At 35.7% G+C, this 23144-nt stretch overlaps 1 protein-coding gene across 2 annotated transcripts in view; it reads right to left on the bottom strand.

Annotated features, from left to right (window-relative positions):
- Positions 1-23144, bottom strand: part of MGAT4A (alpha-1,3-mannosyl-glycoprotein 4-beta-N-acetylglucosaminyltransferase A) — a 112333-nt gene that overhangs the window by 17229 nt on the left and 71960 nt on the right. For both annotated transcript variants that reach the window (XM_077749371.1, XM_077749372.1), the window contains exons 5-9: positions 15168-15214; positions 12823-12936; positions 11166-11241; positions 3180-3294; positions 1965-2095 (exon numbers count right to left, since the gene is read on the bottom strand). In XM_077749371.1, the coding sequence (XP_077605497.1) occupies positions 1965-2095; positions 3180-3294; positions 11166-11241; positions 12823-12936; positions 15168-15214 (483 nt within the window). The remainder of the gene's footprint in view (positions 1-1964; positions 2096-3179; positions 3295-11165; positions 11242-12822; positions 12937-15167; positions 15215-23144) is intronic.

Here is a 23144-nt window from a genome sequence, read left to right as displayed (position 1 = left end):
GAACAAGCAATGGAGATGCATTTGTGCCTGAAGAGGCAAAGTGGGCTGATAAACCTGTGGAAGAACGTGTGACTGCTCTGAGGGGTTTCTCAGACCACTGTCAGAGAGCTACTGTTTTGGAGGCCAGCAAGTGTGCGGTGATGGCTTCCCTGATACTCTAGAGGAAGCGACTGAAGAATTATGGGCCACAGAAAAATATGGCCTAAGGAGGAGTGACAGAATAGATAAAATTGTCCACAGGGCTGTGTGCTAAAATTTATAGATGACTTTAATTTTTACTATCGGAGATTTTCACCTCACAGGCTCATTTTAGAACCTAACCATATATTAGATAAAACTGCACAGGACCAATTAAATGCAGGTATAGTGTAGGAGTATAAAGATCACATGATTTTATTTGTGTCCTACAGTACAAATTCCTGTGAAGCACAAAGAAAATACAGGTCAGGACTTACATCATAAAAACAAAGTGTTCAAATCAATTTATATGTTAATCACTGTTGGAAAGTAGATACTTTGCTATTTGGCTATACTCTATGATTTGCTCTAAAAAAAGTGATTTAAAAAAGAGAGAATGGCTTATAAACACCACAAGACAGTGTCCTAAAAACTCACTGGCAGGTAGGATGATCAAACTATTTTAGAGAATATAATAAGGTCATGAAGTCAAATCAAATGTTTGTTAGAATGAATGCTAAGTCATCCCTATGAAGACACATGCCCATAATAAATATTTCATGTTATTACATGTCAAAATTGACTTATTTTTAAGAATGTGTATTCACATTTTATTTATGCTTACACCAAATAAATAAAATTTTTTTTCCAGTGGTACAATTCAAACTGGACAAAGAAAACATATCTAATTATTTTTTATAATAAGATCTCTATGGAAATAACATGATATTTGAATAATCAAAACAAAAATCATCGTTTAGTTACCTACCTGCCACCATAATCCCAAAGGTCATCATATTAGTATGAACACTGGCTTCTTGCAAGTAATACACTAAAAGGTACTTTTTTGACTTGCTATTGTTTTGGTATAAAATATTACTTCTATTTTGTTCCTTATTTCCAGATGTATTGGGGTCTGATATTGTCCCCAAAGTATTTGAAAAGGAACAATGACAGAGTATGAAGAAAGCGGAAACAATGCCCCTGGGAAAGATATGAGAACATCTACAGCCAACAGTAACGAAATACCAGAGCCTAAAGAGGCACTACTAGCATTTATCAGCAATTTAAAGAAGGGTGGGCTTCCCTGATTTACAGGATTGTCCACTGTTATTTAAAATCCCTCTAACTGAGGAACTTCAGTCAGATCAAGAAAGCAAGCAAGCACTTCAAATGTTAAGTGAAAACACTGTTTTCATTCAGCTATTTAACTGTTCATTTATAAAATCTGGCTCCCTAAAAGTCCCTTTCATGGGTTAACAGAAAAGAAGCCTCTTCCACAGTCAGAAGGTGGGGGAGGAACAGTAAAGTGTCCCTGGAACTGAGAAAGCACAGAATTTTATTCAAGGTAACTGACATCAGGGGGAGGAATTGGGTGGGATGATGATTCAATTGTGCAGTTATTCTCTGCAAAGTCTGGACCTTTGTCCACAGATTTTACTGTGAGAGGACACACTGTAGTGAGCAAGGGTTGTGTAGGGAGGTCAATGGATGTACATGCACTAACTGACAGACAGCTAACCTTTAATTAGACCTTGTGGTACCACCTGTGCATAAGAAGGGGAAAAGACTATATTCTCTCTAAGAGATACATGGGGAACCAAAACAAGCCTCTCCCCAGCCCAGCCTTATGTGGCACTTCTAATCCATGTGTATTAGTCACCATGGGGCCCTGAACACGTAGCCCCAAGAGAGGTCATGGAGTGAAGATGAACACAAAGAGGGGCCAAAGACGAAGGCAGTGTGGTCAGCACTCCTATATCCACCCTCATAAGAAACTGACTTACTGCATCTTTTTCAGGGTTGCAGACTTTTACCCAGAGTATATGGTCCAAAAGCCAGTCAATGGGTTTCTCCTTATAGAACATAAATATGAATTCCACAATCAGAGTGAGGTCTGGTGCTTGAAACATTTTACCTGAAAAAACATTTTCAGTCAGTAGCTCTCATAAAGAAACCAAGTGTCAAAATGGCTTAAATAAATGAAACCTATACAACAAGTAAAGCTTGTGGTCTCAAATATAAGTCATTATGAATAATTTCCCCACTTGTCTTATCAAAAGCAAACAAACTTGCTTTAGCTAAACATTCTAGTTGTCACAGAACTACTAAACTCCTGACATTCTCCATCACAAAATCTATCATACGACTACTGACTCAAAAGGAGTCAAGAAGCAAGTCAGATTTTTCCTTTGTGACTTATCAAGATTCTTCCCATTAGAAAAAAAAAAANCCTGTAGGTTTAGGTAAAAAAAACCCAAGCCAAACAAACAAAAAACCCCAAACATTTAACAAAATAAATAAATGCAAAAAACAAGGCCTCCCAATTCTGTCTTCACCGAAACCTTCACAAAGATGTTTTTGACTCTTAGATAAATGATCAACAAGGTCAAAGGCCTATCCTCTACTACAAGAAGTGAAATGTTATCCACTCCATGTTTTTTAAAACCTGTAAATTTCCTGTAATTCTTCAACTTTAAACATATTCTAATTGTATAATTTAGGAGTTTTAGTAAAAAAATTTTTTTCAAAGAGTACCTTGACTTGTCTATGAAAGTAACAAATGTTTACGAATCAATCACTGTCAACTACTACAGCAAATGCCAGGAATTCGCACTAGAAAACATTTAGCATGGCCTTCTATTTAAAAGAACCCCAATGCTGCAAAAGCACAGGGCCATAAATGGTGAGCTGGAGGTGTCAGAGAAGAAATCAGACATGCTCAGGACCACGGATGGCTTTACGTGTGTGCACAGAACGCCAGAAGGGCTGCCCAGAGAACTCCGCAGCAAACATTACAATCTTAAAAGTATCCGAATACCCTATTTCGGGTTTACCTTCATCATCTTAGACATGGAAGTTTACCTAAATTAAATTTCCTCAAAATCAATCTATTTCCAGAGGGATAAGAAAAAGACAATTTGAAGGTAAAAGAAATTAGTTTAAGATTCCAAGAGTCACAGTTATTTCTGAAAAGTAGATAAATCTGACACTTTTCTTACCAATGAAGCCCAGCTGGGAGAACTCTAGTATCATCCATTCCTCAGAAGAAAGTTGAAGTGCAAAATTTTTTATAGTGTTAAAGTAATTCTGTTTGACAATAATATCATCTTCAAGCTAAAGAAAGTTGAACAACCAGATTAATAAATCAGAAAGAGATGGAAAGATTTAGTTAAAAGGACATTCCTTATAAGAAAACTCAAACATACTTTTATAATACAAGTCAAGCAAACAATAGTCAAAATGATGAAAGCATAAAAATAAATTTTATTAAAAGAAAATGAGGAAAATAAAATGGAAGAGGCACACACAGCAAGTCACTAAACCACTCCCTTACTGTGGGAGACCACAGTACCACTCCATGAATTACTCTTTTCTGGTCCTTTCTGAGCACCCAACATGATTTCACACTGTCCTTTTTTATTTTTCAAAGAAGAGGAATTTTTGTAAGCCTTAGTTTTTTTTTAAATTTTCATATAATACATGTATGAAGTCAAAGAAAAAGCCAGCAGCTTTCCTTCTCCGCCCTCTACCCTGCTAGTTGAGATAACCAATGTTAAAAGTTGGGTGTGCATCCATCTGCTACCTCCTATATGGACACACAGCACAAAAAGGTCCATGTGCACTTGCAGTTCCCATTCACATGTACATTTTTATAAAAAAGGGATATTATCACACTGTCTTTTGTCTCTTAATATATAATGAATATCTTTCCAGGCTGATACTTACTAGATGTATAATATTCCATGATATAAATGTGAAACAATTCATTCACCTCTTCCCTGATCACACACACACATCTAACTTCTCATTTTTTGATGAGAATGATGTAACAAATTTGCTTATATTTACATATTATTGCTTTTCATTTCTTTAGGATAGATTCCTGAAAGCTCGCTTTTTCTATTTTTTTTAATGTTTATTTATTTATTTTGAGAGAGAGAGAGAGAACACACAAGCAGGATAGGAGCAGAGAGAAAGGGGGAGAGAGAAATCTCAAGCAGGCTCTGAGCGAAGAGCTCAGGGCTCAATCCCACAAACCATTCGATCACGACCTGAGCAAAATCAAGAGTTGGATGCTTAACTGACTAGCCACCCAGGCGTCCCTCACTTTTTGTATTTTAAAAGTTATTTTCAAAATACTTAAGAAGCTGTAGCAATTTGGAGTGCCAGTTAATCCCATATGGTTGGCCAACACCATGTGTTATTTACTCGGGATTTTTACCAATTCTACTGGAAGTTGACAAAGGATAAATGATCATAAGTGCATGCAAAGACTTCCCAGAATCTCCTCTCATAAAAATTTCAAGTCACAAGATGATTTTAAGGACCTTAACATTTTTTTTCCTTTTCTTAATGTCACATTATCACTTCTAGTTACCTGCTAAACAATTTTCACTTATTTTAGTATTTAGATTTTTCAGGTGTTTAAGTCCTACAAGCTTTCTTCTTCCTATCTGTGAAGGAACAGTAGGAGTACTTGGAAAGATGTGATGAGTCACCAAATATTTACTGAGCTTCTACTGTGTTCTAGACACTATACTAAACCCAGGGAATACATCAGTAAACAGGCAAGGCACGTTTAATGCTTTAGGGAAGTTGGAGGGAAAACCAGACAAAGCACAGAGACAGGCACCTAACCTTGCTTTCTGAAAAAAAGAGGTGCCTACACTCAAACCTAAATACCATCTATACCCAAAGGAAAGATGATCCCTAACATCAGGCAATTCCAAATTTTTCCAATTAAGTAAATTCAAAAACAAGCATAAGACTACTTAAATGTATAGAGATGTAGATGAAATAGTCAAATACCTATTTAAAATTCAGTACACTAATTTTGGTTACCATACATAAATTCACATGAAAATTTTTTTAAATTTTTTTTTGAGAGACAGAAGAGAGGCAGAGCACAAGTGGGTGAGGGGCAGAGAGAGAATGAGACACAGAATCCGAAGCAGGCTCCAGGCTCAGAGCTGTCAGCACAGAGCCTGACATGGGGCTTGAACTCACAAACCATGAGATCATGACCTGAGCCAAAGTTGGACGCTTAACAGACTGAACCACCCAGAGACTCCCATAAATTCACATCTTTACATTAAATTAAGAAAATTGCTTTGTTCCACTCTCACATCTCATCAAACAACTTCACTTATTTCTGGGTTCTCTATTCTGTTCCATTGATCTATATGTCTATTTTGGGGCTTGTACCATACTGTTTTGATTACTATAGCTTTGTAGCATATCTTAAAATCTAGGATTGTATGACCTCCAGATTTGTTCTTCTTTCTCAAGATTGCTTTGGCTATTCAGGGTCTTTTGTGGTTCCATACAAATGTCACTATTATTTGTTCTAGTTCTGAGAAAGATGCTGTTGGTATTTTGATAGAGACTGCATGGAATCTGGAGACTGCTTTAGGCTGTATGGACATTTTAACAATAATAATTCTTACATTCCATGAGCATGAAATATCTGTTTGTATTATCTTTAATTTCTTTCATCATTGTCCTATAGTTTTCAGAGTACAGGTCTTTCACCTCTTTGGTTAAAGTTTTATTCCTGAGTATTTTATTCTTTTTGGTGCAATTATAAACAGGATTGTTTTCTTAATTTCTCCTCCTGCTTTGTTATTAGTGTATAAAAATGCAATAGACTTCTATGGATAAGCAACTTCACTTAAAAAAAAAAAACAACTTCTTGGAGCACCTAGGTAGTTCAGTTGGTTAAGCATCGGACTCTTGATTTCAGCTCACGTCATGATTTCATGGTTTATGAGACAGCCCTGCACCGTGCTTTGCACTGACAGCATGAAGCCTGCTTGGGATTCTCTCTCTTCCTCTCTCTCTGCCCCTCCCCTACTTGGCTGCACACGCTGTTTTTCTCTCAAAATAAATAAATATTAAAAAATAATAATACCAAGAGATCCCAAATACCTTTCACCCGGTTTTCCCCAATATAACATCCTCCAGTATAACTAACTACACTACAATATCACAGTCAATAAACTGACTCTGACACAATTTGATGTCCTTCCAGTTTTACACGCATTCAGGTTTGCATGTGTGTTTGTGTGTGTATTTAGTTCCATGCAATTCTGGGGAGACAGAACAGTTCCATCATGAGGATTCTTGGGCTACTGCTACCCCTTGTATCTACAGCCATCTCCTCCGTTCCCCACTTCCAGCATCTGGTAACCAACAGCCTGTTGGCCATCTCTATTATTTTGTCATTTCAAGAATGCCACAGTTTGCAACCTTCTAAGATCGGATTTTCAAGTCCCTATTAATTACCTGAGATCCCAGATGTGGTGTGTACCGATAGTTTGTTTCTTTTAATAATTTAGTATTTTGTGGTATAGATGTGACACAGTTTTGTTTAACATTCACTCGCTAAAGATCATTTGGACTGTTTCCAGATTGGGGCTATTATGAATAAAGTTGTGATGAGCCTTTATGTACAGGTTTTTTAGTGAACATCTGTGCTTCTCTGACGTCAGTGTTTTGTCATGGCAATTGCCATTCTTTAAACAATATAACATCTGAGAGCACCTGGGGGGGCTCAGTTGGTTTAGTTTTGGACTTTGGCTCAGGTCATAATCTCACGGTTTATGAGTTCAAGCACCACATCAGGCTCTGCACTGACAGAATCGAGCCTGCTTCTGATTCTCAGTCTCTCTCTCTCTCTCTGCCCCTACCCACTCAGCCTCTCTCTCAAAATAAACAAACATTTAAAAAAATAATAAAAAAATCTTACATCTCACTAGTGGTCACTAGTGTAAAGAGGGAGGCTAAAAAAACAAGATGCAAAACATTGTTTTTACAGTATGCAAATGGAGCATCAGAAAAAGAATACCATATGTATTTTTGCTTAAATTTTTTAAAAGTAAAGAAAGAAAAAAAAATTAATGGTGGCTATCCATGAGGGAGGGAGGAAACAGAGTGACCAGAACAGAGATAAAAGTGAGACTTCTGGGGTGCCTGAATAGCCCAGGTGGTTAAGCATCTGACTCTTCATCTCAGCTCAGGTCATGATCTCACATTTCGTGAGTTCAAGCCCTGCATCAGGGCTCTGTGATGACAGTCCAGAAGCTGCTTGGGATTCTCCGTGTCTCTGTCTCTCTCTGTCCCTCCCCAACTCGTCGTCCTCTTTCTCTCTCAAAATAAATTAAATAATTAAATAAATAAAAAATAAGTGAGACTTCTGTGTAACTTAAAGTTATGATTTTGTAAGTTTTTTACAACAAAAAAGGATTTGAAAATGCTAAAACTAAATACAAAATGAAACCAAATTTCATTATTAATTTGGCAGCGTGATCATACAGTATAATTATTTCCAGTTACTTTAAAACATAGTATTTTGACAATGAATCCATATTAGGAAATATTCTAAGGTGGAGGGAAGCAGAAAGAAATCTTTAAATTGCATTCATCAGTCTAACAGTTAGTAGTGACAACAGTGTCATTATTTCGTATTTCAGATATACTATAGAATAATATTATTAGAATAATGTGATTAAAAACTAAGACTTTCAGTGTAAAAGAAATACATGTATAAATTTAAAAAAGTTAAATAAAAACCCTAAAATCTTCATTTGATTTGGGAATATCAATACGAGCTTGTAGATTTTTCTCCTTAAAAATAAAATACTCTTTTCCTTGCTAAATTTTAGCCTGGAAGCAAAGACACCATAATAGTAATAAGCATCTCAAGCACCTGGGTTGTGGTCCTCAATACTACTTGCTTCTAAAGAGAACAGGGCTCCTCAGAGAAATGGCTGATTCTAGATCTCACATTCTTGTGCCAGTTGGCAAAGAAACGATCAAATATTACTAGACTATTATTGAAGGAATAAAAGAGCCAATTTGAAGAGATTCCCACCGGCTTAGGATGCACCAATGTAATAAGCATCAATGTGAATAATGATTGCAAGGTCTGAGGCAAATCAAATATATTTTAAAAATCCCTGAATTCATAACAATATTTTTTAAATGACCATCACTGGAGATTTCTAGGATACCAACTTTAAAATCTGCCTTTCCTTTGTGAACTATTTTTTCAAGGTAACCAGTTGAGGAAAAGTTCTTTACAGATGGACTCAACTTATAAGAACATTACAAATTACAGGACTAGAAAATGATCACTTAGCCACCTCTAATGAAATAACTAATCTGGGGAAAAATAATCAGAGAATGCAGGAATCACAGGAGTGGCTGCTGGGGAGCTTTATAAAGGACAGATGAGGCTGATGCCACCAAGCCCACTGATTAACGTCAGCACCAATACAAGTGGGGCCACCAGACATAACATGCCTTGTTACATGATAGAGCAGGAAGTACTCAGTACCACCTAGGAAGTGCCTGAATCACCAAACAGTTCCAGAAGACCTGGTCTTCAATTCCAAGTTGTCTGTGATCCAGGACTTTATGAAAGTGTATGATTCTGTCACATGAAACTTCATTTCATGCCATAAACATAACACTAGCAGAGGTGGCATGTGTGATGACCACAGAGGAACCTCTTATTCTTTTGCTTTTTAAATTTTTTTGCAAATGTTTATTTTTGAGAGAGAGATACAGCATGTGGGGGAGAGCGGGCAGCAAGAAAGGGGGACAGAGGATCTGAAGCAGGCTCCGTGCCTTCAGCAGTGAGCCCAACATTGGGCTCAAACTCACAAACCAAGAGATCAGCACCTAAGCCGGAGTCAGATGTGTAACCAACTAAGCCACCCAGGCACCCTCCTCCCTTTTCTAAAAGCACTCTCTCAAAATCCTGGGTGGGATATACCCCAGCATATGCAACCATGAAGTCACACATCTAGGATAATGATCAAGTCTGGGTTGAATCTCTTTCCTTCCCCCACCCCGCTAATTTTTCTCCAATTTTGCCAGGTGATTTCTACCCTTCACAAACATTCAAAACTAGTATTAAACTGATGACTTTTCAGGCTAATGTGTTTTCCCTACTAGCAATTTTTTTTTAAGTTTATTTTATTTATTTTGGGAGAGATGGAGGGAAGAACATGCCTGCATGCACAGGGGAGGGGCAGAGAGGGAGGGAGGGAGAGAATCCCAAGCAGGCTCAGCACGGTCAGTGCAGCTCCAGCTCACAAACCACGAGATCATGACCTGAGCTGAAACCAAGAGTCAGATGCTTAAACAACTGAGCCCCCAGGGGCCCCTTCCCACCAGTACTTTGTAAATTATAATGAACTCACTGAGAGAATTCTAAGTAATATGAAATTATGTCAAGAATTCAACGTAAAGCTATTCCTTCTTTTTTGAGGCATGAGTTTTGGGAAAATTGGGTTACTTCAGGAATGTTCATTAGATTCACCTGTGACACAACTGAAATGTTAGGAACAATCTAAATGACCAACAGTAAGGTCACTTTGATATCTGAATAATGATATCTCAATGAGATTAAAAATTATTCCAGTCTGTAATTACTGGCACGTAAACATGTCTATAATATGTTAAATGACAGTAAAACAGACTATGAGACAGTATGTATGGTATGATCATGCTCTTTTGATAAAGAGTTGTACTTAATGAGTTCATATGTGTAAAGCCAAAGTTGTAAAGAACAACGCATGACACATGGTTTAAGTGTGCAATAAATTTTAGTTCACAGCTACTGTTGTTCTAACACCATATATACATACCCTGCCTAAAGGAAGCTTTCCTTATCCTCTTTCTTAACCTCATCCTTTCCTTCATTTCCTAAATGCTTACTTTTCCTATACTCCACACAAAAAAAGCTTTAAGATTCCGTTCTCTCCTTAGAGAGAAATTTAAAATCAATTTTAAAAGAAATATAATTACACTTCTTAAAATTCTCTCTATAAAGTTCTTGAGCATAGTGTAAATATATATTGGCCCTAGAACAAACAGCAAGGTTCCACTACAATAACAGGAGATATGTTAAATAAAATGTTTCGAGGTTATTATTTTGAAATTAAAATAAGACTTCTCTAAGACTTTTAAAGGAAATGTACTAATTTTAGGGTACCATGTTTTACTCATTAACTCTTGTATACTGTTATATAAAATGTTATATTCTGACCCTATCATCATTTACACTTCCCAGCCTGAGAACCAAGGAAAGGTTCATGCACATTTGAATACAGGTGACCCAAGATAAAGTGTCAAAGGAGACAAAGTCTGTCCTCAGTGAGTCGGCCCTCCCACCCCATGTGAAAGGAGGCTTTTCCTTCTTTCCTTCCCTCCAAACCGCTGCCAGCAGCTGCAAACCATTTATTTCTTTTCTGATTCAGGGACCCAGAGCCTCTTTTTACCACTCTCATCAATCAANAAAAAAAAAAAAATATTTTAAAAAAAAAAAAAAAAAAAAAAAAAAGACAAGCATAGTGTGCAGTATCTGCATTTGAACAAGGAATAAAAACCTTAGGTTAAAGAAATGAAATTCCAATTGTAATGTAATGTTTCTAAGGAGAAGGAGATTTAGAAGAAATAAGAGCTTCCCAGAATTATTTAAGTTGTTGCCTACCTGACTAACTTAAAACCCATAACAAACTTATTCTTATCTTCAGTATAAATATAAATGTATTGTAGCATGCAAAAAAACAAAAACAAAAATAACCTATCCTACTATAAGACCACCAAAAAAAAAACTATAAAAAAATCCTTCTTTAAAATTTGCCAAGTAATTAAACCTTAATTCTTTTTAACAGTCAAGAGAGGGAGAACGAGAGCAGAGATGGAGGGAAGAGAGAAGAAGAGATGAGTGACCTGCCCGTCGTCACACTGCTAAGTGGAAAGTTAGCATTTGGGCTAAACCGAAGAATGGAAATGCAGAGCCCACATTATCAGCGATGACGACAGACCTTTATGCTTTCTGATATATTTTTAGCAACATATACATCTTAGAGGGTTTACATTTTCAAAACTTCCTATTTTCAATGAACATATACTCTTGATATCACTTCTTCAGAAGTGTGGAAAACATTAAAGGAAAAGAAAATCACGCTTACCTGAATGTAATATATTCCCTTTTCCTGAGCATACATCATTAGAAAACAATAATCTAGGTTCTGCTTTGTTCTCCATCTGAAATAAAAATTTTCAAAAATAAGTTAGGAATCAGACTCAAATTTAGCAAAATAAGATATGATGTAAATATTTTACAGTACATATTGTTTGCTGTGAAACTTTATAATACCCATATATTATATATACTCACTATACAACATACATACATGCAGATTATCCACCTATAGATACACACAGACACACATACGTACACATGATATATCCATGGAGGAGAGTATGAAAGAGGATTCACTTTTCTCTAATGAAGACTTTACCAAACATATTCCCTAAAACACTAAATCTCAAGACATCCTGAGGAAAAATGGAGTCTAATGTTAAATTTGGGAAGCACACAGATTCTCCTTGTGGAGACATATTAATATATTAGAGGCACTGAAATATCCAATAGTCAATACATTTGTTGAGAAAAGAAAAACTTTTGGGGTGCCTGGGTAGATCAGTCAGTTAAACGTCTGACTCTTGACTTTGGCTTGGGTCATAAACTGTGAGGTTCGTAAGTTCAAGCCCTGCATCGGGCTCTGTGCTGTTTGGGGTTCTTTCTCTCTCCCTCTCTCTCTGCCCTTCACCCACAAGTGTTCACACACGTGCTCTCTCTTTCTCTCAAAATAAATAAACTTAAAAAAAACTTTTCAGTCCAATATTTTCCAAACTTCTTTGACCACAGGACCTGTTTTCAAATTTAACATTGTAATGTCTCTGGAAACTGGTACTTCAAAAATTATCCTTTGGGGATCACTGCTTTGGTGACCAGAACTGTGCTTTGCATATAGGTGGAAATTAATAAGTACTGTACTGAATGCTTAAAAACCCCAAAACATGTTAAGGTTTACAATATTAAGTCCTTTCAGTGAATTCCTGGAAGCCTGCAGAAACAGACTAATGTTGAATAAGAAGAGTTGGTTGTAAAAACTAGTTAAGTTGTTTATAAGCTGTTTTGAATTTAATGAGATGACCTAAAATTTGTTACCAAATTCAACCCTAAATTTTTTAAAACTAAAATTGTATTTATTGAGAGACAACCATGTGGACATATCTTTCAGAAAAATTCACTTAAGAAATACAATAAATCTCTTCCCAAAGTACTATATTTTTCCTCTTTTCTGCCTATTGAAAACCCAAAATTAATGTCAATGTCTCTTAGATTACATTGTTTTTAATAACAACACAATGAACGTTTTAAGTCCCTTCAATTTTAGAGTCAGAGACAAATAAATAAATCCAGCTCATGAATTACATTTATTACAGTATAATTCTGCAGAACAGGATTATTGTTTTCAATCACTTTCACTGAATCAGTTCTCATTTATTTTGCATACAAACATGAGCTTTCTATCGGAACTAGCTTTTGAACTGTACTGAAAATAATCTTACAAAGAGTTAGAACACCATAGAAAATCAGTTATAAAAGTTACTGAGCATACCAAATTCAAGCTCTCATCAGAATTTCCAATAAAATATCCAAAGTTCATTCCTCTCACAAATTAGCTCAACCCTAAAATGTGCTGTGTGCCAATAAACGAGAGTTATATTTATCATACATCGTACTCACAAGGATGGGGGATTTTAACACAGGCTTACCTTACTCTTTCTTTAGAGTCTCCAAATGTCTCCTTTAGATTTGTCAGGTCAGGGTAATAGCTTTCAGGAGGTGATATTATTTCCACCAAGCCAGAACTGATTTCCTTAGAAAATCTACCATGAGAAAGGATAGCTGAGTTATTTAAGTTCTGTGAAATTTTATTTATCTTAATGCTCAACTTATTGTGTTTAATACAAAACACATCAATGAGGTATACTGTTATGGTCACATCACAGTGCTCAGGGAAGTAGCTCCTCAGTGATTTTACCTGCCAGAAAATGCAAATTTTTCCAGTAACAACAGGTTTTGGGTTTTGGGGTATTTTCTTAAGTAATGCTTTAAAAACAGTGTTAGGGCGCCTGGGTGGCTCAGTCGGTTAAGCGTCCGACTTTGGCTCAGGTCATGATCTCACAGTTCGTGGGTTTCAGCCCCGCGTCGGGCTCTGTGCTGACAGCTAGCTCAGAGCCTGGAGCCTGTCCTCGGATTCTGTGTCTCCCTCTCTCTCTCATCCTCTCCTGCTCACGCTGTCCCTCTCTCTCAGAAATAAATAAAAAAACATTTAAAAAATTAAAAAAAAAAATAAAAACAGTGTAAAATGCTACTATCCTTAGAGAAGCACAGAAATCCTGGACCAAATGCAGATATCATATACCTAAAAAGTATAAAAAAAAAATTTTTTTTAAAAAGAACTTTATTTTATTTTATTGTCATTCCAAGTCTTTTTTTTTTTTTTTTTTTTATTTCTAGGAGAGAGAGAGAGAGAGACAGCTTGAGCAGGGGAGGGTCGGAGAAAGAGGGAGTGACAGACTGCGAAACAGGCTCCAGGCTCTGCGCTGGCAGCCCGACGCGGGGCCCGAACCCACGAACCGCGAGATCATGACCTAAGCGAAAGTCGACGCTTAACCGACTAAGCCACCCAGGCGCCCCAAAAGTATCAAAATTTTTAAAAATCAAATCAAGGTATTACAGAAAATAGAGAACTGAAGAAAAATAAGCTGTTGAATGTGTGTCTCTAAATATTTATGCAAATATCAAAGTTATTCAACTTTCAGAAAAGCTTAGTTGTGAGTTATAGACTGTATGTCATTCTAAACTAGTCATTTCTCAACTGGGGGCCATTTTGTCCCCCAAGAAGACACTGAATTTGGTTGTCCTAACTGTGGGTAGTGCTACTGACATTTAGTGGGTGGACGCCAGGGATGATGCTAAGTATCCTACAATGCATACAACAGTCCTCACAACAAAGAACTATCTAGCCCAAACTGTCCAATAGTGCCAAGGTTGAGAAAATCTGTTCTAAAGTTTTATAAGCAGCTTTACTAAGTCAAATGTAATTTCTTTCACATTTGCATTCTCCCTTATTTACTTTTTGCACATCTCCACAAAATTCCTGTGCAACTACCTGCCTTCACACATATGTTCTTCATGCTTAAATGCACTTTTCTCTGGGCTTTGTTTTCCTATACATTGAGGAAGAAGAGAACTGACAAAATCACAGCATAAGACCCAGAGACCTGTCCACATGGTCTGTGGGAGGAGGGGCCAATAGTTACTGCCTTGTTCCTATATTTAAGGAGTCTATACTAAATTCTATTTATATAAAGGCTGCCAAGAAATTGAGCACTTGAGGAAAAAAATCTGACAAACACACAATTCTGAACTCTGCATATATTTTTCAAAATCTCTGGTTTTAGCATTTTGATGGACAAAGAAAGAGCCACATTATTTTAAATCTAGAGTTCGCAAGTAATTGTTGCTTTTTTTTGTCTTTTTAAGTAAAAGATATATTTTTGGGGCAAAAACAGGTGAAATTCAGTAAAGAAACCCTTATCAAAACTAGTTTTATGTTATCACTATTAAAACTATGAAAATGATATAAATGCTAACATCTGAAACTTACGAAGCTTTCCACCTGTTAAGTTACTTAAGTGCCTTGCTCACAGTAAATTGTTATTCATTCTTTGCAGAATAGAACAGATTTAGCCATACTTTAGCACTGAGGTTTGAAACTGGTGCAAGACTATCTACCCTGACAGCAGAAGTTTTTTTTCTTGGTCAACAGACTCTCTCTATATTTACTATCTTCAAGATTAAGAATTTACTGGATAGGGTTACATATGTATGACATTCAAATATTTTCTATATTGAAATACACCCATTTATCCATCATCAGAAAACCGGATATATATGCACCTACTTTATGATAAGGTTGAAGACCAATGATAGGTAGCCCAACGAACAATGACTTCCACAGAGAAAAGAACTATAAAAAGGGCATTTTCTTTTATCAAAAAGCCAAGAAGTAACAGTAACTAAAATATCATTTTCATATTTAACAACTTACTCTTTCTCCAGGTTGGCTACAACACTGTGTACATAATCACTATCTGTCTGGGAAAAAGAAAAAAAAATTGTACATACATTAATGTTTTTAAATTTTTACTTAACTTTTGATAATGAATTCAAATAAATAATTACAGCATTCAATGAAAGGACTGCATTACATTTTCAGACAGCTTATGGATTTGAATTTCTACTTTATTCTACTTTATTGCACAATGATGTATCATTTAGTACTTACTAATATAATAAGCAGATGTCAGTTTTATTACTTTCAATTGTTCTTGTTCGATTCAGTAGAAAAAACTGAGTACAGAAATTATTTCTACCTCTCCTGAAATATTCAAACTTGAAGTAGTGAATAAATAACAGAATAAATAATAGAAAAAGATTTTTCCACTTGAAATCATAAAACCTAGGTTCAAGATTTCTCTGTAGCTCTTGGCATGTATAATTCAAAGTCACTTCAGTAAGCCTCCCTTTCCTATCTTATTAAAAGAAAAAAAAAAAAGACAGGAGAAAATAATACCTTAGCGACTATGACATTAAATGATAAAACTATATAATAAAAAGCAGTTATGGTCTGTATTATTACGATTATCATTAGGCTGATAATAATTAGAACTCAAGTCAAAAAGCACTTTACACATGGTCAGAGTTATATATAAATAAAGATCTAATACTCCCTACCAATTCTAAATAGTCATAGCTTATATTAAAATGCTAAAAGAAATCAATCATACATAAAATATGATCTATGTTATAAAAACTGACAAAACATTTAATACTTGATAAAAACAAAACAAACCAAATCAAAAAGATAAATTTTGGAAATCACAAAATTACTAAGTTATAAAAAGTTGTGGTATAGAAGATGGTCTATAAAAGTATGTTAACTTTAATTTCTGTTGACAGCAAGTAATTCCTATTTTTATTGCTCAATTTAAAGACACAGGAGTGAAACATTTTATTAAGACCATTCTTCAAACTCTTAACAACTATGGATATACAACTGGCACTCAGCTGAAAATCCTCTGTACTTTCCGTATATGAACCAAATATCAGTGATCTCTTTTGAAATAATTTATCACCAACATATTTAACCAATGAGTATCTTACCACACATCCACTATAATTTTGGAAAATATGATCAAGATTAATTTATATAAATATTAATAAATTCAAAAAACAACCTGAAATTCAATTTGTTAAGCATTTATTGACAGCCAGTGATTTGCCTATCCAAGGAAACAGGAATACAGAGATGAACTAGACTATCTCCCTATTCCCAGTAGGCTTTCCAAGAGGTGGGTCAAGAAGAATAAGTATATGTAAATGTAGATTCATTAAGTAACTTGTAATAATACATATGAAACTGAAGTGAGCCAAATCTAATATTATATGTAATCCTTATACTGCATGTTAAATGACAGAACTAACAAAAGGTTTGCTTAAATGACTGTAATTGATATCACTTTTCCATAAAAGAATAAATCCTTTCTGATATCAGCTAAGGGAACTGTTGTGCGAATCTCCTCCAGAAAGCTAAATGTATAACTGGCCTAGAAACAGCCAGGCAAATCGTTATCTCAGTAGAGCCTCTTCTTGCCTCTCCCCAACTCTTAAACGTTGACAATAAGATAGGCAATATCAGATCTTGGGGCTTGCTTGCATTAAATTAAAAGCGAGCACTTTTTCCTGAAATTTTTTTAAAAGCATGTGGAGACTTTTTCAAAGGCAATATTATCACTCAATTCTGGGAATGCATCTATGAAAATAAAACCGAGATATGTGTATTCTAGGGGTATGTGAATGGTATTATCAGTGGGATAGGTGGGAAGAAAAGTGGACATACACAGAAAAAGATTTTTTTCCCTTGGAGAATCAAGTGTTCTCATGGTTAAGTAAAATTCAGTATTTTTATATTAAATTAACACATACAACAGGGATGAACCTTCAACATATTCACTAAGTGAAAAATGCCAGCTACAAATGTGTGACCAGATGTTATATGCCTTTACTTGTATAAAGCATTCAGAATAGAATAATCTACACAGATAGAAAGCAGATTAGTGGTCGCTAGGGCTGGGGCAAGAAGGGTATTAATGAGTAATGGCTAAGGTGTACAGAGTTGTTTTTCGGGGTGATTACAATGTTTGAAAATTGAGATGGTGGTTGCATAGCTGTCACTTTAAATAGGCAAATTACTGGGGCACCTGGGTGGCTCAGTCAGTTGGGGGGCCAACTTTGGCTCAGGTCATGATCTCACAGTTGGTGGGTTTCAGCCCCACATCGGGCTCTGTGCTAACTAGCTAGCTCAGAGCCTGGAGCCTGTTTCAGATTCTGTGTCTCCCTCTCTCTCTGACCCTCTCCTGCTCATGCTGTCTCTTTCTCTCTCTCTCTCTCTCAGAAATAAGTTTAAAAAAATTAAAAAATTAAAAACAAAGAAAAAAATAGGTAAATTGCAAAAAAAAGTGATTTAAAAAGTTAAATGTAAAAAACAATGTTCTAATCTTGATATATTAGGGAGTATACTATGCTATTAATAGCATATACGTGTGATTTGCAAATATGTGTACAAATTGGAAATACCTAATCAATGGGATGCTGAACAAAAAAGCTTAGATCACACTGCTGTACTGGACCAGTCCTGGTGAGACAGAGTACAGAATACTCCACCCCAAACCAGCAGAGTACACATTGTTTTCATGGAACATGAAACATGGGACATTTATCAGGATAGATTACAAATTTAAGAAGACTAGAATCACATCAAATATCTTTTCCAACCACAACTGTATTAAACTAGAAATTAAATGCAAGGAGAAAACTGGAAACAAACCAAATACATGGGAGACCAAACAATCAATGCGTCAAAGAAATCAAATAGGCAATCAAAAAATAGCTTGAAACAAATGAAAATGGAAACTCAATGTCCCCAAATCTAGTACACAGCAAAAGAAGTTCTAAGAGGGAAGTTCATAGTGATACAGACCTCCCTCAAGAAACAAGAAAAATCTCAAATAAGCAATCTAACATTACACTTAAAGGAAGTTGAAAAAAGGAACAAACAAGGCCCCAAGTTAATGGAAGGAAATAATAAAGTTCAGGGCAGAAATAAATGAAATAAAAACTAAAAAAGTAGTAATGGTCAGTGAAACTAAAGCTCTGAAAAGGTGAACAAACTTTTAGCCAGACCCATCAAGAAAGAGAGAGAGAAAGCCTACATAAAATCAGAAATGAAAGAATAAAAAAAACATATCACAGAAACATAAAGGATGTTAAGAGAATACTATGAACAATTATTTACAAACAAATTAGAAAACCTAGAAGAAATGGATAAATTCCAAGAAACATATAATCTTCCAACACTGAACCATGAAGAAATAGAAAATCTCAACAGACTAATTACGAGCAATGAAATAGAATCAGTAAAACAACAACAAACTCCTGTGGTGCCCAGGTGGCTCAGTCAGTTGGGCATCCAGACTCTTGATTTTGGCTCATGTTACGATCCCAGAGTTGACGGATCAAGCCCTGTGTCAGTCTCCATGCTGAGCATGGAGCCTGCTTAAGATATTCTCTCTCTCCCTCTCTGCACGGCCCTCATCTTCTCTTTCTCCCCTGTCCCCCACCTTCGCCCCTCCCCCCCACTCATTCACACACTCTCTCTCTAAAAATAAAACAAATCTTTAAAAAAACTCCCAACAAACAAAAGTTCAGGATAAAATGGCTTCATAGGTGAATTCTATCAAATATTTAAAGACTAATACCTATACTTCACAAATTACCTCAAAAATTGAAGAGAAACACTTCTCATTTTACAAGGCCAGTATTACCCTGATACCAAAACCAGACAGATACCACTCCAGAAAAGAAAATACAGGCCAATCTCCCTGATGAACACAGATACAGAAATACTCAACAAAAATGCCAGCAACGAAATTCCACAAAATAAAAGGATCATATACCATAATCAAACAGGGATGCAAGAATGGCTTCTCATCCGCAAATCAATTATTGTGATACACCACATTAACAAAATGAAAGACAGAAATTACATGATCATCTCAATAGATACAGAAAATGCACCTGACAAAATTCAACATTTATTTATGATGCAAATTTTCAAAGTAGGTATAAAGGGAATGCACATCAACATAATAAAGGCCATATTTGACAAACCCACAGTTAACATGATACTCAGCAATAAAAGGACAAAAGGCTGAAAGCTTTTCCTCTAAGAAAAGAAACAAGGATGCCTGCTCTCAATACTTTTATTCAATGTAGTATTAGAAGTCCTAGCCATAGCAATTAGGCAAGAAATAAAAGGCATTCAAATTGAAAAGAAAGTAAAACTGGCCCTATTTACAGATGACACAGTTATGCACAGAAAACCCTAAAGACTCCACCAAAAAGAAAATCTATTAAAACTAATAAATAAATTCGGTAAAGTTGCAGGATACACAGTTAACATAAAGAAATCTGTTGTGTTTCTATACACTAATAATGAACTATTGGGAAAAAATTAAGAAAACCATCCCATTTACAACTGCATTAAAAAAACGTAAAATATTTAAGAAATTTAACCAAGGAGGTAAAGGATCTACACTCTGAAAACTCTAAGACCATGAAGGAAGAAATTGAAGACAACACAAAACTAAGGGAAAGATATATCATGCTCTTGGGTTGTTAGGATTAATACTGTTAAAATGTCCATACTGCTCCAATCAATCTACAGATTCAGTGTAATCCCTACCAGAATACCAATGGCATTTTTCTCAGAACTAGAATAGATAATCCTAAAATTCATAGGGAACCACAGAAGATCCTAAGTAGCCAAAGCAATTTTGAGAGAGAAGAATGAAGAACAAAGCTGGAGGTAACATGCTCCTGATTTCAAACTGTACTACAAAGGTACAGTAATCAAAACAGTATGGCACTGATGGAAAAAAGACAAATATTCAATGGAATAGAAGAGAGCCCAGAAATACACCCACCCTTAAATGGTCAACGAATGTACAACAGAGAGACAAGAACATACAAAGGTATAAATCAGTTTCTTCAATCAACTGTGTTGCGAAAACTGCACAGTCACATGTAAAAGAGTAAAACTGGACCACTATCTTAACACCAAGCAGAAAAGTAACTCAGAATTCACTGAGGACTTAAAATTTAAGAAATTAAGGCATAAGACTCCTAGGGGAAAAAATGGGTGGTACTTTGACATCAGCCTCAGAAATATTTTTTTGGATATGTCTCCTCAGGCAAGGTAAACAAAAGCAAAAAGACACAAATGGAACTACATCAAACAAAAAGCTTTTGTGTGGCAAAAGAAACCATCAACAAAATGAAAAGGCAACCTACTGAATGGGAGGAGATATTTGGAAATGATACATCTGATAAAAGATTGATATCCAAAATATATAAAAAACTAATACAACTCAATAACAAAAAAACTAAAAAACTTATTTAAAAATGAGAAGACCTGAACAGATATTTTTCCAAATAAGACACACACACAGATACATGAAAAGATGCTCACCATCACTAATGATCAGGGAAATGCAAATACAAAAACAATGAAATATGACCTTAAACCTGTCAGAATGGCTAGTATCAAAAAGACAAGAAATATCAAGTATTGGCAAAAATGTGGAGAAAAGGGAACCCTTGTGCACTGTTGGTAGGAATGTAAATTGGTACAGCCACTGTGGAAAACAGTACAGAGTCCACAAAAAATTAAAAATACAGCTACCACATGATCCAGCAATTCTACTTTTGGGTATTTATCCAAAGAAAACAAATGCACTAATTTGAAAAGATATATTTTCCCTATCAATGCAGCATTATTTACAAGAGCCAAGATATGAAAGCAACCCAAGTGTCCAGTGATAGATAAATGGATATGTGTGGTATAGAAACAATGTGGAATATTATTCAGCCATAAAAAAGAATGAAATCTTCCCATTTGTGACAACATGGATGGGACTGCATTAAGTGAAATGAGTCAAAGACAAATACTGTATAATTTCACTTATATGTGGAATCTAAAACAAAACAAAATAAAACAAAAAATAAATTTACAAACAGAATAAAAACAGACTCATAGATAAGGAAAATGGTGGATGCAGTTGGGGGGGATTGGCAAAACAGATGAAGGAGATTAAGAGGTACAAACTTCCAGTTACAAAATAACTAAGTCATGGGACGTAACATACAGCATCAGAATATAGTCAATAATATTGTAACAACTTGTGTGGAGATAGATGATAACAGACCTACAGTAGTCATCATTTTATAATGTATAAAGTGTTGAATCTCTATCCGGCACATCTGAAACTAATATAATATTGTATGTCAATTATAATTCAATTCTTTAAAAAGGCTGAATCACTCCAATAAGCCATAAGATAGTCTCTGGAAAGATGTCATAAAAATAAAAACAATATCCACTGCCTTTGATAGGTACCTACTAAATAACCTCTTAAGATTTATATCATTAGGCTGATAGTATTGTTTAATACTCCTCTATCCTTACTCATTTTCTGTTTACACATTCTATCAAGTAATGAAAGAAATGAAACAAAGTCTCAAACAAAGACTACGAAAGAACTTGCTTAGAACTCACAAGCCCCAGGCATTAGCAGGAGACCCAGCAAGTGAGCACTGTGGACAAGCCCTCAGGCGGCCCACCTGTAAAGGGATAAAGGTGCCCTTTGATTCTCTATTCCAGTTCTGAGAAAAATGCCATTGTCATTTTGATAGAGACTGCACTGTATCTGAGCACTGCTTTCACAGATGCCCACACCCCTGGGTATCATGAGGTTGTATGTAGCATGAACCCTTAATACTGACTGATTAAATACAAGGCAATTCATCTAAAAACTTAAAAATTAAAAAAAAAAACGGTTCCCACTCCAACACCTTAAAGATGGTGTTCCACTGTCTCAGGCTTGCATAGTTTCTAAGAAGAATCTATTCTTTCTTTTTTTTAGCATGCTTTGTATATGTTTTTTTTTTTTTTTAATTTTTTAAATGTGTTTATTTCTGAGAGAGAGAGACAGCATGAGCAGCGGAAGGTCGGAGAGAGAGGGAGACACAGAATCCAAAACAGGCTCCAGGCTCTGAGCTAGTTATCAGCACAGATCCCGACGCTGGATTTGAACCCACGAACTGTGAGATCATGACCTGAGCCGAAGTCGGATGCTTAACCGATTGAGCCACCAAGGCACCCCAAGAATCTATTCTTAACTTTTCTTTTTCTGTGCATAATGTGTCTTTTCTTTGGCTTCTTTCAAGATCTCCTCTTTATCTCTGGTTTTCAGCAATTTGATTAGGACACACCTGACAGTAGTTTTGTGTTTATTCTGTTTAGGATTTTTTGGACTTCTTGAATCTAAGGATTTATACTTTTCTTCTAAGATGGAAAAGTTTCCATGTTTCCAAAAAGCACTTATTCCTTCTTTCTCCTCTCCATTCTGGAATTTCATATGGTAGATCAGTTAATATTATCCCATAGAATACTGAGGCACTGTTCATAATTATTTTTAGTTTTTTTTTTTTAGTTTTTTTTGTGCTTTTTTTCTTAAATAGTTTATTGTCAAGTTGGTTTCCATATAACATGCAGTGCTCACTACTGTAATTGTGGTATCCGCTGCACTTTTTTTTAATGTTGTATTTATTTCTGAGAGAGAGAGAGAGCATGAACAGGGGAGGGTCAGAGAGAGAGGGAGACACAGAATCTGAAACAGGCTCCAGGCTCTGAGCTGGCAGCACAGGGTCCGACATGGGACTTGAACCCACAAACCGTGAGATCATGACCTGAGCTGAAGTCGGATGCTTAACCGACTGAGCCACCCAGGCACCCCTCACTGCACTTATTTTTCTGTCTCTGGGAATCACATCAAGCACAGTCTGCTGTCAATGTCTGACACAAATGAATCATATTTTGTTCAGCCTTCTAGTTTTTTACAGCAGG

This window comes from Crocuta crocuta, unplaced genomic scaffold (assembly GCF_008692635.1).
Source record: "Crocuta crocuta isolate KB4526 unplaced genomic scaffold, BGI_CrCroc_1.0 scaffold118, whole genome shotgun sequence".
Taxonomy (NCBI): Eukaryota; Metazoa; Chordata; class Mammalia; order Carnivora; family Hyaenidae; genus Crocuta; species Crocuta crocuta.
This window is presented reverse-complemented; position numbering and strand designations above follow the sequence as displayed.